The 13,678-nt window shown below is 34.2% G+C and overlaps 2 protein-coding genes across 2 annotated transcripts; one reads left to right on the top strand and one right to left on the bottom strand.

Annotated features, from left to right (window-relative positions):
• Positions 1–907: 907 nt before the first annotated feature.
• On the top strand, positions 908–6,397 carry LOC131611034 (uncharacterized). Its single transcript, XM_058883159.1, has 2 exons — positions 908–1,244; positions 6,110–6,397. The coding sequence occupies exons 1-2, from the start codon at positions 908–910 to the stop codon at positions 6,112–6,114; spliced, it is 342 nt and encodes a 113-aa protein (XP_058739142.1). The 3' UTR covers positions 6,115–6,397.
• Positions 6,398–8,507: 2,110 nt separating this feature from the next.
• LOC131611032 (vacuolar-processing enzyme alpha-isozyme-like) lies at positions 8,508–12,971 on the bottom strand. Its single transcript, XM_058883158.1, has 9 exons — positions 12,672–12,971; positions 11,605–11,761; positions 11,391–11,476; positions 10,835–11,031; positions 10,656–10,704; positions 10,310–10,546; positions 9,939–10,145; positions 9,684–9,853; positions 8,508–8,904 (listed from the first exon to the last, which is right to left on the bottom strand). Exons 1-9 carry the CDS (start codon positions 12,969–12,971, stop codon positions 8,508–8,510), a joined length of 1,800 nt encoding a protein of 599 aa, XP_058739141.1.
• Between the last annotated feature and the right edge of the window lie 707 nt (positions 12,972–13,678).

Below are 13,678 nucleotides of genomic sequence, written 5' to 3'. Positions count from 1 at the left end.
TTATTTAATAATTGTAACATCCTTGACGTGTTATTACTCTGATTATATTATATTATTTTACCGGGGGGTTTTAGAAGGGTGTTACAATAGTGGTATCAGAGCATAGTCGGTCGTTAGAGTCAGAGTCTTAGTGTCAGTGTTCCCTTGTATGCGACTAGTGTAAGGTAAACACTGTCGATACTTTTGTTCTGATGAGATTGTTTTGTGATTTAGCAGAACAATGGCTGGAAGAGGTGGAAGGAACGATGACGCTATCGCAGAGGCTTTAGGCATGATTGCTGGTGTATTGGGAGGGAATGCTAATGGAGCTGCGATTGGTGCTGACAGGCAGTTGAACAGCTTTCAGAGGAACAATCCTCCACTGTTCAAAGGTACTCATGACCCTGATGGTGCTCAGAAATGGTTGAAAGAGATCGAGAGGATCTTCCGAGTGATCGATTGTGCAGAAAATCTGAAGGTGAGGTACGGTACTCACATGCTATCAGAAGAAGCTGATGACTGGTGGGTTACTACTAAGACTGAATTGGATTCAGATGGGATTGCGATTACTTGGGCCATATTCAAGAGAGAATTTCTGAGGAAGTACTATCCTGAAGATGTTCGGGGAAAGAAGGAGATTGAGTTCTTGGAACTGAAACAGGGTAGTATGACAGTGCCTGAATATGCTTCCAAATTTGTGGAATTGGCTAAGCACTACACACCCTACACCAACGATGCAGCTGGAGAATTCTCTAAGTGTATCAAGTTTGAGAATGGTCTTCGTGATGAGATCAAACAGGGCATCAGGTATCAAAGGATTCGCCGATTTGCTGATTTGGTGGACTGTAGCAGAATCTTTGAGGAAGACAGTCTTAAGCTGAAATCATCTCACTCTCGCGAGTTAGTTGATAAGAAGGGTAAGAAACCTATGGACAGAGGTACACCATATGGTAGGGGAAACCCAAGAGCTGGTAACTGGAGAAGACCTAGTGGGGGAGATTCTGGTGCTCCCTTTAGGTGCTTCAACTGTGGTGAAACTGGACATAAGAGGGATGAGTGCAAGAAAGAAGAGAAGAAGTGCTTTAAGTGTGGCAGAGTAGGCCATGTTGCTCCTGACTGTAAGATGAGAACTGTGACTTGCTATAACTGTGGAGAAGAAGGTCATATCAGTACACAGTGCACCAAGCCGAAGAAGAACCAGTCTGGAGGGAAAGTCTTTGCTTTGTCTGGATCAGAAACTACTCCGGAGGATAGACTGATTAAAGGTACGTGTTTCATACATAACACACCTTTAATTGCGATTATTGATACTGGTGCGACTCACTCGTTTATTTCATTGGATTGTGCTAAGAGGCTGAATTTAGAGATAACAAAGATTAATGGAAGTATGGTTATTGATACTCCTGCGTCGGGTTCAGTGACCACTTCATCTGCATGTTTGAACTGTCCTATTGATATATTTGGTAGGAAGTTTGGAATGGACTTAGTGTGCCTTCCACTTGAACAACTTGACATTATTCTGGGGATGAACTAGTTGCAATTTAACCGAGTTCATATCAATTGTTTTACGAAGACGGTCATCTTTCCTGAAGAGATGAGTATCGAAGAGTTGGCAATGACTGCAAGACAAGTAGGTGAAGCAATTCAAGACGGGGCAGCCGTGTTTATGCTTTTTGCGTCGATGGAAGTGAAAGGAAGAGTAGCGAGTAATGAATTACCAGTGGTCCGAGAATTTCCAGAAGTTTTTCCAGAAGATGTCAGAGAGCTACCACCTGAAAGGGAAGTAGAGTTTGCTATTGAGTTAGTTCCTGGAACCAGTCCTATATCGATGGCACCTTATAGGATGTCAGCATCTAAATTGACAGAGTTGAAGAGTCAATTAGAAGAATTGTTAGAGAAGGAGTTCATCCATCCAAGTGTGTCACCGTGGGGTGCACCGGTGTTATTGGTAAAGAAGAAAGAAGGATCTATGAGGTTGTGTGTAGACTACAGACAACTGAATAAAGTTACTATCAAGAATCGGTATCCATTGCCGAGGATTGATGATTTGATGGATCAGTTGGTCGGAGCTAGTATATTCAGTAAAATTGATTTGAGGTCTGGGTATCATCAGATTCGTGTGAAGGCGGACGATATTCAGAAGACTGCGTTCAGAACGAGGTATGGTCATTATGAATACACTGTGATGCCTTTTGGGGTTACTAACGCACCTGGTGTTTTCATGGAATACATGAATAGGATTTTTCATCCTTATCTCGATAAGTTCGTTGTGGTGTTCATTGACGACATTCTGATATATTCCAAAAGTGAAGAAGAACATGCAGAGCATCTCAAAATTGTGCTGGGGGTGTTGAAAGAGAAGAAGCTTTATGCCAAACTGTCGAAATGTGATTTCTGGTTAAGCGAAGTAAGTTTCCTGGGTCATGTAATTTCCAAGAACGGTATTGCCGTAGACCCAGCAAAGGTAGAAGCCGTGTCTCAGTGGGAAGCCCTGAAGTCCGTTACCGAAATTCGTAGCTTTCTGGGTCTTGCAGGTTATTATCGGAAGTTTATAGAAGGATTTTCAAAGTTAGCTCTACCGTTGACGAAGTTGACTAGGAAGGGTCAAGCATTCGTTTGGGACTCGGAATGCGAAGAAGGATTCCAAGAATTAAAGAAGAGGCTGACTAGTGCTCCTATTTTAATTTTGCCGAATCCGGCAGAATCTTTTGTCGTATATTGTGACGCTTCATTGATGGGACTTGGAGGTGTACTAATGCAGAATCAGCAGGTAGTTGCTTATGCGTCGAGACAACTTAAGGTGCATGAAAAGAATTACCCGACTCATGACTTAGAGTTAGCAGCAGTGGTGTTTGTGTTGAAATTATGGAGACATTATCTTTATGGTTCACGATTCGAGGTGTTTAGTGATCATAAGAGTCTGAAGTACCTATTTGATCAGAAAGAGCTTAATATGAGACAGAGGAGGTGGTTAGAGTTCCTTAAAGATTATGATTTTGAGCTGAATTACCATCCGGGTAAGGCGAATGTTGTTGCTGATGCTTTGAGTAGGAAGTCCTTGCATATGTCAATGTTGATGGTACGAGAACTAGATTTGATTGAACAATTCCGGGATTTAAGTTTGGTATGTGAAGGCACTTCGAATAGTATCAAGTTAGGTATGTTAAAGCTGACAAGTGGAATTCTTGATGAGATCAGAGAAAGGCAGAAGGAAGATGTGGGACTAGTTGACAGATTGACTCTGATTAACCAAGGAAAAGGAGATGAGTTCAGAATTGATGAGAATGGCATAATGAGGTTTGGCGACCGTGTTTGTGTTCCTGATGTTACCGAACTGAAGAAGAGTATCTTAGAAGAAGGACATCGTAGTGGGTTGAGTATTCACCCCGGTGCTACTAAGATGTACCATGATTTGAAGAAGTTATTCTGGTGGCCGGGAATGAAAAAGGACATAGCTGAATTTGTGTAATCTTGTTTGACTTGTCAAAAGTCAAAGATCGAACATCAGAAGCCGTATGGAACTATGCAGCCTTTATTTATTCCTGAATGGAAGTGGGATAGCATATCCATGGACTTTGTATCTGGATTGCCAAGAACAGCTAAGAACTATGAAGCCATTTGGGTTATTGTGGATAGACTGACGAAGTCTGCTCACTTCATACCGATGAGGATGGATTATTCGATGGAAAGGTTGGCACAGTTGTACATTGAGAAAATAGTAAGTTTGCATGGTATTCCTTCGAGCATAGTATCAGATAGAGATCCAAGATTTACATCCAGATTTTGGGAAGGGTTACAGGAGGCCTTGGGTACTAAATTGAGGTTAAGTTCTGCTTACCATCCGCAGACTGATGGTCAAACTGAAAGGACGATTCAATCAATGGAAGACCTATTACGTGCTTGTGTATTGGAAAAGGGTGGAGCATGGGATAGTTATTTGCCGTTGATTGAATTTACTTACAACAACAGCTACCATTCGAGTATTGGTATGGCTCCATTTGAAGCTTTGTATGGTAGAAGGTGTAGGACACCACTGTGTTGGTATGAAGCTGGTGAAAGTGCAGTGATTGGACCAGAGATTGTTCAAGAGACGACGGAAAAGATTAAGATGATTCAAGAGAAGATGAAGGCTTCTCAAAGTCGTCAGAAAAGCTATCATGATAAAAGGCGGAGAACACTTGAATTTCAAGAGGGAGATCATGTGTTTCTTAGAGTAACTCCTACGACGGGTGTTGGTCGAGCACTAAAGTCAAGGAAGTTGACGCCGCGTTTCATTGGTCCGTTTCAGATTACGGAAAGAGTAGGAGAGGTTGCTTATCGTATTGCTTTACCGACCACACTTGCAAACCTACATGACGTATTCCATATATCTCAATTGAGGAAATATATTGCGGATCCGTCTCATGTAATCCAAGCGGATGATGTGCAAGTGAGAGATAATATGACAGTTGAGGCGTTGCCTATGAGGATTGAAGATCGGAAGATAAAGCAACTACGTGGTAAAGAAATAGCTTTAGTCCGAGTAGCTTGGGGAGGAGCTGCAGGTGGAAATGTTACGTGGGAGCTAGAAAGTCAGATGAAAGACTCTTATCCTGAACTCTTCGTTTGAGGTATGTTTTCGAGGACGAAAACTCTTTTAGTGGGGGAGAGTTGTAACACCCCGTTAATTCTGGTGTATTAATTTAATTATTTTATTAATTAAATTATTAGAAATAATAATCTGTGGGAATTATTTGGAAAATAATAAAAATATGGTGTTGGGCTGAGTGTGATAGTTAGTAGAAGGGGGGTGTTAACTAAGCAAGCCCATTAAGAATGTTTTATTTTATTTTTCATAAAATAAAGGAAATTGGGAAAAAGAGAAGCAGAAGCAGTAGAAGCAGATTTTGGAACTGAAGAACACGTGAAAGTGAGAAGAGCCAAAGGGGGAGAAGAACTTCGAAGATCCGACTCTGAGGTAAGGGGGGATTCTTCGGGTTAGTAATCCTTATGCGATTGTAGGTAGTAGGATAGATTAGGATTATTGTTTAGTTCATTCGTACGTGTCGGGTTGGGAATTTGTTAGGTTTTGATAATCTTGTATGAATTGACATGATTCTGTTGATACTTGTGACATATGATGTTAATACATGTCAATAACCTATTTGAAATGTGTAATTGTGTGAAAAACAATGGTATTTGTGTGCTATGTTCGTATGTACCTGAAATTGGGGTTATGGGATAGGGTAAAAGCTGTCAAAATGGTGATTTTTGCTGTGCAGGTACGTAGGAACCGGTTCCCATGTGGGACGAACCGGTTCCCCCTTGTAAAAACAGAGAAATATGGATTCTGGGTAGCTGGGAACCGGTTCCCATGTAGGGACAACCCGGTTCCCCATAGTAAAAACCAGAGACGAGACTTTTGAAGCTGCCAGGAACCGGTTCCCACGTAGGGACAACCCCGTTCCTGCAGCACTTTTCTAAAAATGTTTTATCTTTGAAAACTCATAACTTTTGATCCGAATACCCGATTTATGTGCCGTTTTGAGCAGTGTGAAGCTGAGTTAAAGGCCTATATGATGAATAGGTAGTATGGATGTAAAGTCCAAGTTGTTTATCTGTGATTATGTATTTATTGGGTGATGACTTTCGTGTATGCGTGTGTTATGTTTGTATGAATGCTAAGAATATATACATGCTTATCGGTGATGATTTGGTGATGATAATGAAACGGTGTGTTACATCGAATTGGTGATGTTGTAAGCATGTTATATGTTGCATTCATTGGCATACATTTTCGGTGATGGATCCCGGTGATGAAATGGATCAAAATGGTGGGCATAATTCCCATTGTGTGGAATTTGTGCTGGTTAAAACTGTATCTCGGTGATGAAAAAGATCAGTTGAATGGGTTTATCCCATGGATGGTACCACATGCATTAGTGTCAGTTCATTCATTGCATTATATTATGATATGACTGAATGATTGTGTGGTGTGATAGATGATGTTTATACACTGTTGCTTGCTTGTTATAATAATTCTGATTGTATGTATGATGAGTGGATGATAATTGCTATGATATTCTATTGCTTATGATTGTATAATGGTTATTAATTCGAATGAAACTCACCCTTACTTTGATGATTTCAGATTAAGGATGTAGCGGCGTGTGATTGGGTGAAGATAGCTTATAAGCTAGCCCGTAGTTCGTGTCGAGTCATGCTCTGATTGTAACACTGGGATCGATTAGTCTTAGCGTTACTTGAGATACTATGTTGTTATTTTGTTTATGGATTATGTATTGATGAGTTGTTTGGATATGCTCCTAACATTGTTGAAATAAGTTTCCGCTGTGATGAACACATGTTGAAGTTTGGTTAATTTTAATAAAAGCATGACAGTCGACTTTGATGTTTTATTTATTTAATAATTGTAACATCCTTGACGTGTTATTACTCTGATTATATTATATTATTTTACCGGGGGGTTTTAGAAGGGTGTTACAGCTACCTCCAACTACGAACCATATCAGATCAAATCAAAAGCTAAGTCTTATTTTATGTTTAAGTATTTATTTTTCCCTCTTTTACCAAATTAGGTTTAACCCTAATTGTCATTGAATTGGTAATACACTCACCCCTTTTTTGTTTTATTTGCCCTTTTCCCAATTTTTCAAGGTTAGCCAACCGTCAAAGCTCAATAGTCGGTAACCCTAAATCCTAATCTCTTTTATTTTCTCTGCCTTAATTATTACTTGAGTCAGATCCACTGGTTTCTTCTTCCCTTCCCCATATTATTATTTGTAACTGCTCCGAGACTGTATTGCTTGGCCTTAAAGGCACTTAATCTGCATATTATATTATTGTGTGGTTAGTAATCTTAGGGAGTGCAAGCCTTAAAATGAATTAGCATCACTTAATTTTACAAGATAAATATCTGAATTAATCACGTGATTGTTGCACCCACGCACCTTTTATGGTACCCCTCTTGTTGCCTGTTGCCTTGTGTTTTTTGCAGAATAGCCTTGTCCCTCGAACACGAGGATACCTCAGCAATGTTGCCCTCAGTTCATTCTCAAGGTCATAAGTCCCTAATGATGCTGCCTTCGATTCGCCAAATATGACCTCGCCCCTCGAAGTTGCCTACGAAGTGCTAAGGTATCCTCTGGTTGCCTAATGAAGAAGGCTATTCTGATCCTTCCCTTAGACTACCTGCCCCTCTATCGCATGGGACAGTCTTATGGCGAACGATAACTCGATGACCCGTTAACATCCAAACGAAAGACTTCCTACCCTCTTATGGTATGGATAGACCCTTTCACCCTGAAAGGCGCTAAAGAACATTTTTCATCTAACCAGGTAATTGCCCCTAATTGCTTTGCTCTGGTTTAAAATTCTTTTTCTACACTTTTTTCATAAACCTTCAATAAGGCTACGCTCATTTACGAGCTAAAATCCGTATTCTCTTCTTCTACATTTCTTTAAAAAACGAGCAAAGCAATTAAGAGCCCATGGATAACCATGGATGCAAAGGGCGCCTTACACCTTCCCTTTGCATAAATTACCCCCCGAACCCGTTTTCTTTTAAAGGTTTTTTCTGTTCTTTTAGCCTTTCTGATGTTTGGATAAAATAAAAGTCGGTGGCGACTCTTGCTTACCGCGACATTTCGATAAAAAGTCAGTTCACCGTATTACACATAGAAAGTTACTTTGTATCTTACGAATCTCATTAATGACTTTTGAAGGAGCCTATAAAATGATAAATAATAGATCGGTATTACATTCAACACTGAATTAATCAATATCACCCTACCTTCCGTGTTCAAGTGTCTTCCTTTCCAAGTTGCCAATCTTGATTTGAGCTGAGACAATAACTCCTTCCACATTGAAAGCTTCCTCGGACTATCACCGACTTTGACCCCAAGGTACTTGAACGGAAACACGTCAATATCGCAATTCAAGAAACTAGAAGCTGCTTCCATTAGCCAATCATTAACATTTATTCCATATAGCTTGCTCTTTAGAAAATTTATCTTCAGTCTCGGCATCAACTCAAAGCCTCTAAGGATAGACTTCATCATCCAAAAATTGTCACTACAACTGTCAACCACAATAATCGTGTCATTCGCGAATTGCACAAGGTTGACTTGTTCAACTCCATTAATCTTGAATCCCTTAAAAGCTTCTATCTCCATTGCCTTCCGCATTAGCCCCGCCAACGCCTCCGTGACCGAGACGAAAAGAAAGGGGGATATAGGGTCCCCTTGACGGAGCCCCCTTGCCACCTTGAAATCATTTGTAGGGCTGCCATTTATTGGTATTAAAGTATAACTCGTGAAGATACAACAATCCATCCAACCTAACCATTTGCGTCCAAACTCCATTTTGTTCAACAAAAAGCGGAGAAAATCCCAATTAACGCAGTCGCAGGCTTTCTCAAAGTCTACCTTCAAAGCTATACAACTTCTGTTTTCTCTTCTTGCCATGTCCAACACCTCATTGATCAATAGAACATCGTCTAAGATATTTCTACTGGGGACGAATACCGATTAGTTTACCGCAACAAGTTTACCTATGACAACTTTGATTCTGGCAGCCATCAATTTGGACAGGATCTTATGTAAGCTTCCCACAAGACATATAGGTCTGAAGTCACTAAGAGATTGAGGGTTGGAGATCTTTGGGATAAGAGTTAGGAAAGATGAAGTAGCAACTTTCAACAACGTAGCATCCTTGTAAAAATCGTCTACAAATTTAAACACATCCTTCTTGACAATCTCCCAGCAGCGTTTAAAGAATTCAAACGAAAACCCATCAGGCCCAGAGCTCTCGTTTCCATCGCACTCCCAAACAACGTCTTTTATTTCAGATTCAGAAAAAGGTCTGTCTAACCACATACTGTCGTCCTCACTAAGGTGGTTAAAACTTAATTCTGAAGGAACAGGCCTGTTACCATTCTTTTCATTGAAAAACTCTTCAAGATTTTTCCAAATCTTATGAATTTTTATCGGATTTTTAAAAAGTAAGAGTTTCTACCCGATTTTTTAAAAAGTCTATGAGATTTTACCGGGTTTTTTAAATAATCTATTAATTTTTATCAGATTGTAAAAAAATTTATGAGTTTTTATTGGAGTTTTAAAAACTCTATGAGTTTTTCCTGGATGTTTCAAAATATGCTATCGCATTTTTGAAATAACCATGAGTTTTTACCAAAATTTTCAAAATACAGTACCATATTTTAAAAAAAAAAGGAGTTTTATTGGATTTTTCAAATGCATTATTGGATTTTAAAAAAAACTATGTTTTTATCATATTTTTTGAAAAATTCGATAAAATTAATTTAGATTTTTTTGTCGATCGAAAATGAATTACCGATGATTTCAAAAAATCCTAAATTTTTTAAAACATATCGAATTTTTAAAATACACTATCATATTTTTCTATTCAAATTGAATTTTTCAATTGCACTACCAAATTTTTTGTTTGCTCTTTTTTAATAAGGATATTTTAGATAATATAAAAATAGGTGGGGTGTCATGTCAGATTTTAGAGGTGACAATCACTTCTTCCTAATTCATGTATCTTGTCATAAGAATGCAATAAATAAATGTAATTTACACTTTTATCTTAAAAGAGTACATCATAATTTTAATAATAATCATCTAATTTAAAGAATAAGCAAATAGCATTTTTCCTAAACTATTTTAACAATATATATGTATTACATCCATGAGGAGAAAATTTTTTTGAAGAAGTTTTTTTCAGGACAAGCTTGAGATGTTGCTGCAATCATTTGCTTCTTAGAAATACCAGCATTGCACATATTAGCAAAGACTTTTGAATACTTCAATCCATATGTAAATAAGGCACCACAATGATGCTCATAAGTTCTTACCTGCATAAATATATTGCAAATATTAATCCTTAATTTATAAATGTATAGACAAACCATCATATATGCTTAAAAATATTTCACTTACAAGCATTTTGAGACAATCCCAATCATTCACAAGAGGTTGACTTTCTGAAAGAACATGTGTCATCATAGTTGAATTTTTCTCTTCTCCAAAAGTAATATTCCATATGAGATTGACATTATGATCCACTTTTGTTCTATGAGAAATTTCAACATCTAACTTTGTTTGAGCTTTTGTCTTCTCCTTGGAACCATGTTGTGCCTTTTCCAACTAAAATTAAAAAAAAAAACTTCTTAACATTCAAATATATTTTATATTTAAATTGAAGTGAAACAAAATAGATAAATAATTAAAATAACATGTATTTTTTATTATTCAAAATTATTTATAAATAATTGAAATGAAACATAATAAGATGGTGAAATGAGAATAACCTTAAGTTTGAGATGAAGTAAATGAGCATCTTCTTGACCAACTAATCTTGTTGTTGTATTGAATTGTGTATAAGAAGAATACTTTTGACTTTCACTACTATTGAAATTGTAGATATCATTATCATTAACATGAACATGACCATCACCAAGATATGTAACTAGAAAATCATTTTCCATATTTAAATCTCCATATTGCATCACATGAGTATTGATTTCTGAATATACTCTATTACGAACCTGTACATTAATGCAAATATATTTAATATTAAATTAATAATATATTTTTTTAAGTTGTTGATTTATAAATATGAATAAACTATCGAATTAAGTCGAATAAAAGACTTACAGTGTAATATTGTTGCTTCAATGTTTTTTTCCTCCTATCATTTTGATCACTGTTCCATAAATAAAAATTCAAAAAATATGTAATTTAATAATATAAGTGATTTATTAATATAAATAATGTTCTAATGAAGAATAAAAAAAATTAAAAAACCAATAAACCATTTAGCTATTGAACCATACCTGTCTTCCATCCAAGAAACACTATAAGAATCTCCCAAACAAGTTGTATACTCTTTCATTAGAGAATCATCATCAGGACAATAAGTTGCATAACTATCCTCTTTTGCACTGGAAGATGTTGTTGCATATACATTTATATTGTTTGGAAGAAGTCCTTCAAACATGCTCCCAGATAAACATGATTCCATGTATATTACCTTTTTTTTTTCCAATAAATTATAGACAGATCAATGACAAATTCAAATTACTAGGATTTTTATTCATTAGGAAGGCATAAGAGTAAATTTATAAACTATTATTAACATAATATTAAATCTTTAAAAATATTGTATTAATACATATATTAATTATTTAAATAATATAATATTCTATAACTTAAATTTTTTTATATTTGGTGTAAAATTACTTAAAAAAATTATGTTCTAAAAAATTAATATTTTTTAAAATAAAAATAATTAATATTTTATTTCTGTAAAAAATTAAGTTATAATATTAAACATAAAGGAGTAGATGAATTAAGTTTTTTTTTCTATACAAAATGTTGAAGAAAACTCACCATCTTTTTGTAGGACTTAGCATCATATTTTTTCTTCAAAATATCTACAAAATCGTCACCCCATAATAATTTGCTATCTGGCATGGCTGATCAAATAAATAAAAAATAATATTATAAACTAACATAATTTATTTTCTTTATTTATGTTTGGTGGTGAATAAACAATATATCGTAAATAAATATAAAAAATATTATTATGAAACATGATACTAACCTATAATGCCTGCATTACCATGACCAGCAATGTAAATTAAAATGGTATCATTTGGTCTGCTGCAGATAACCTTACCACTACCTCCTCTGATAGCATTTCTGTTTCCAGTTAGCACAGCAAAAAAATTATTCACATTTACTTCCTTTCCTGTATAATCCTGGAAAAAAATATATAGATTTAAAATACAAAAACTATTTATTCAATTAATTGTTGTGAATATAGATGCAAAATATTTATAACAAATTTTAAAAAATAAGTCAAGTATATCATTTAGTACTTTAAATTTAATATTTATAACAAATTGGTATTTAAATTTATTTTACAATTAGTAGTCTTTTTAAGATGTAAAAGTATGCACATAAGTTTAGGGTTGGTTTGAAAATAAATAAAATTTACAGAAACAAGTTTGTAGCAACAAAAGAGAATATTTCAACATAAAAAAAACAAATGAAACGAAAATCTTCATTGTTAATATTTTTTCAAGAATAAATTAGAATTTTTATAAAATAAATTAAGATTAATTTCATCAATAAAATAATTTACAAGTGTGTAACAAATTACATCGTAAAAATAGAGCTAGATAAAACAAATCTAAAATTTAAATATTTTGTAAAAGATAAATTACAATTTTTATAAAATTAATTAAAATTAATTTTGTAAAAATAATAAATTTTTTTAACATCTTTCTCCTCTTCTCCAATTTTTTTTATGGTTAAACTTTTCAATAATTTTTTTATAAGCCAAAGATGAATTAAATAAGGTACACAACCCAACAATATAACAAAACATCGATTGAAAAACAGTAACGAAGGAACAACTAAGAATTATACAATACAAAGACTCATAAAGATATTCCAAATTGACAAAAAAAACTAATTTAAGGATACTCATATTATCGAAACTTATTTTTAACATAGCTCCACAAAAAAAAAATCTAATTTTTATGATTTCAAATCATTCAATAAAAAGCTAAACCAATAGCCAATCTAAATCACATTTAAGTGTGGAGAATATTATAGTTAATACACAAAATAAAAAATTAACACAAACATATTGAAAATACATACCTTAGGAACACCATGGTAAACATTTGATCCACCTGGTTTATTAACTATGACACCAGGTTTAGGGTTTTCTTCATTATAGGCAATATCATCATACATCATAACAATAATATTTTCATCTATATAACCACCACTCTTTAATATTTGATAGGCATGACATATATCAGCTTGGTGCCTATAGTTTTCATAACCTTTTGAAGTAGCAATTAGTAAAGCCCATCTTTTTGTAGGACACACACCCTCAGAGTTTGTTATCATCACACTCATCCATATCGTCACTATTAGAGCAATCCAATAGTTCATCCTTTGATCAAATTATTTTGGTTATAACAAGGTAGAAAGAGAGTGAAAAGTGACACATACTACTCTACTATATATAAGAGGAAAAAAATAAATTGGATGTTTAAATTTTGCAATCAAATTGATTATGTAACAAACAAATTCAAATTGATTATGTAACAAACAAATTCAAATTGATTCCTTTTTTTATGACTTTTCAAATATATAATCTATCTATATTATTATTTAATTTTATAATATTTTTATAAATAATTTTCTCCAAAACATTTAAGATTATTATAATATTTAATTAAAAAAATTCTAACCATCTCTATCAACCACCATCCTACTAACTTGTTGCATTAGATTTTATATAAATTTTGTTACCTTCTATCTTTAATAATATATTTTTTTTAGAAAATAATTTTTATTATATTAATAAAAATTGTTAATTTTATAATGTCTTCATTCTCTCTACCAATCATCACCCATTAACATATTTTATTAGATTTTATATAAAAAAAATTCTATTTTTTTAAATACTCTATCTTTAATATAAATAATTTTATAAGAAAATAAATTAGTCATTTTTATAATAATAAAAAATTATAAAACTTAAAATATTTTTTTACGTAATTTTAATTATATAAATCATTTCATATATTCTAATAATATAATAATATTCTAAATAAAATTTCATTTCATATTTGCATTATTTTAACATTTGAGAT

The sequence above is a fragment of the Vicia villosa genome, linkage group LG6, assembly GCF_029867415.1.
Source record: "Vicia villosa cultivar HV-30 ecotype Madison, WI linkage group LG6, Vvil1.0, whole genome shotgun sequence".
NCBI lineage: Eukaryota > Viridiplantae > Streptophyta > Magnoliopsida > Fabales > Fabaceae > Vicia > Vicia villosa.
Note: the sequence above shows the minus strand (reverse complement) of the source record. Positions and strands in the feature narration are given on the sequence as shown.

Coding starts and splice junctions, on each gene's coding strand:
- LOC131611032 (XM_058883158.1), bottom strand. CDS start 12,971: ATGAACTATTGGATTGCTCTAATAGTGACGATATGGATGAGTGTGATG. Junction 11,762..12,671: donor TTTACCATGGTGTTCCTAAG/GTATGTATTTTC, acceptor ATTTTTTTCCAG/GATTATACAGGAAAGGAAGT. Junction 11,032..11,390: donor CTAAGTCCTACAAAAAGATG/GTGAGTTTTCTT, acceptor GAAAAAAAAAAG/GTAATATACATGGAATCATG.
- LOC131611034 (XM_058883159.1), top strand. CDS start 908: ATGGACAGAGGTACACCATATGGTAGGGGAAACCCAAGAGCTGGTAAC.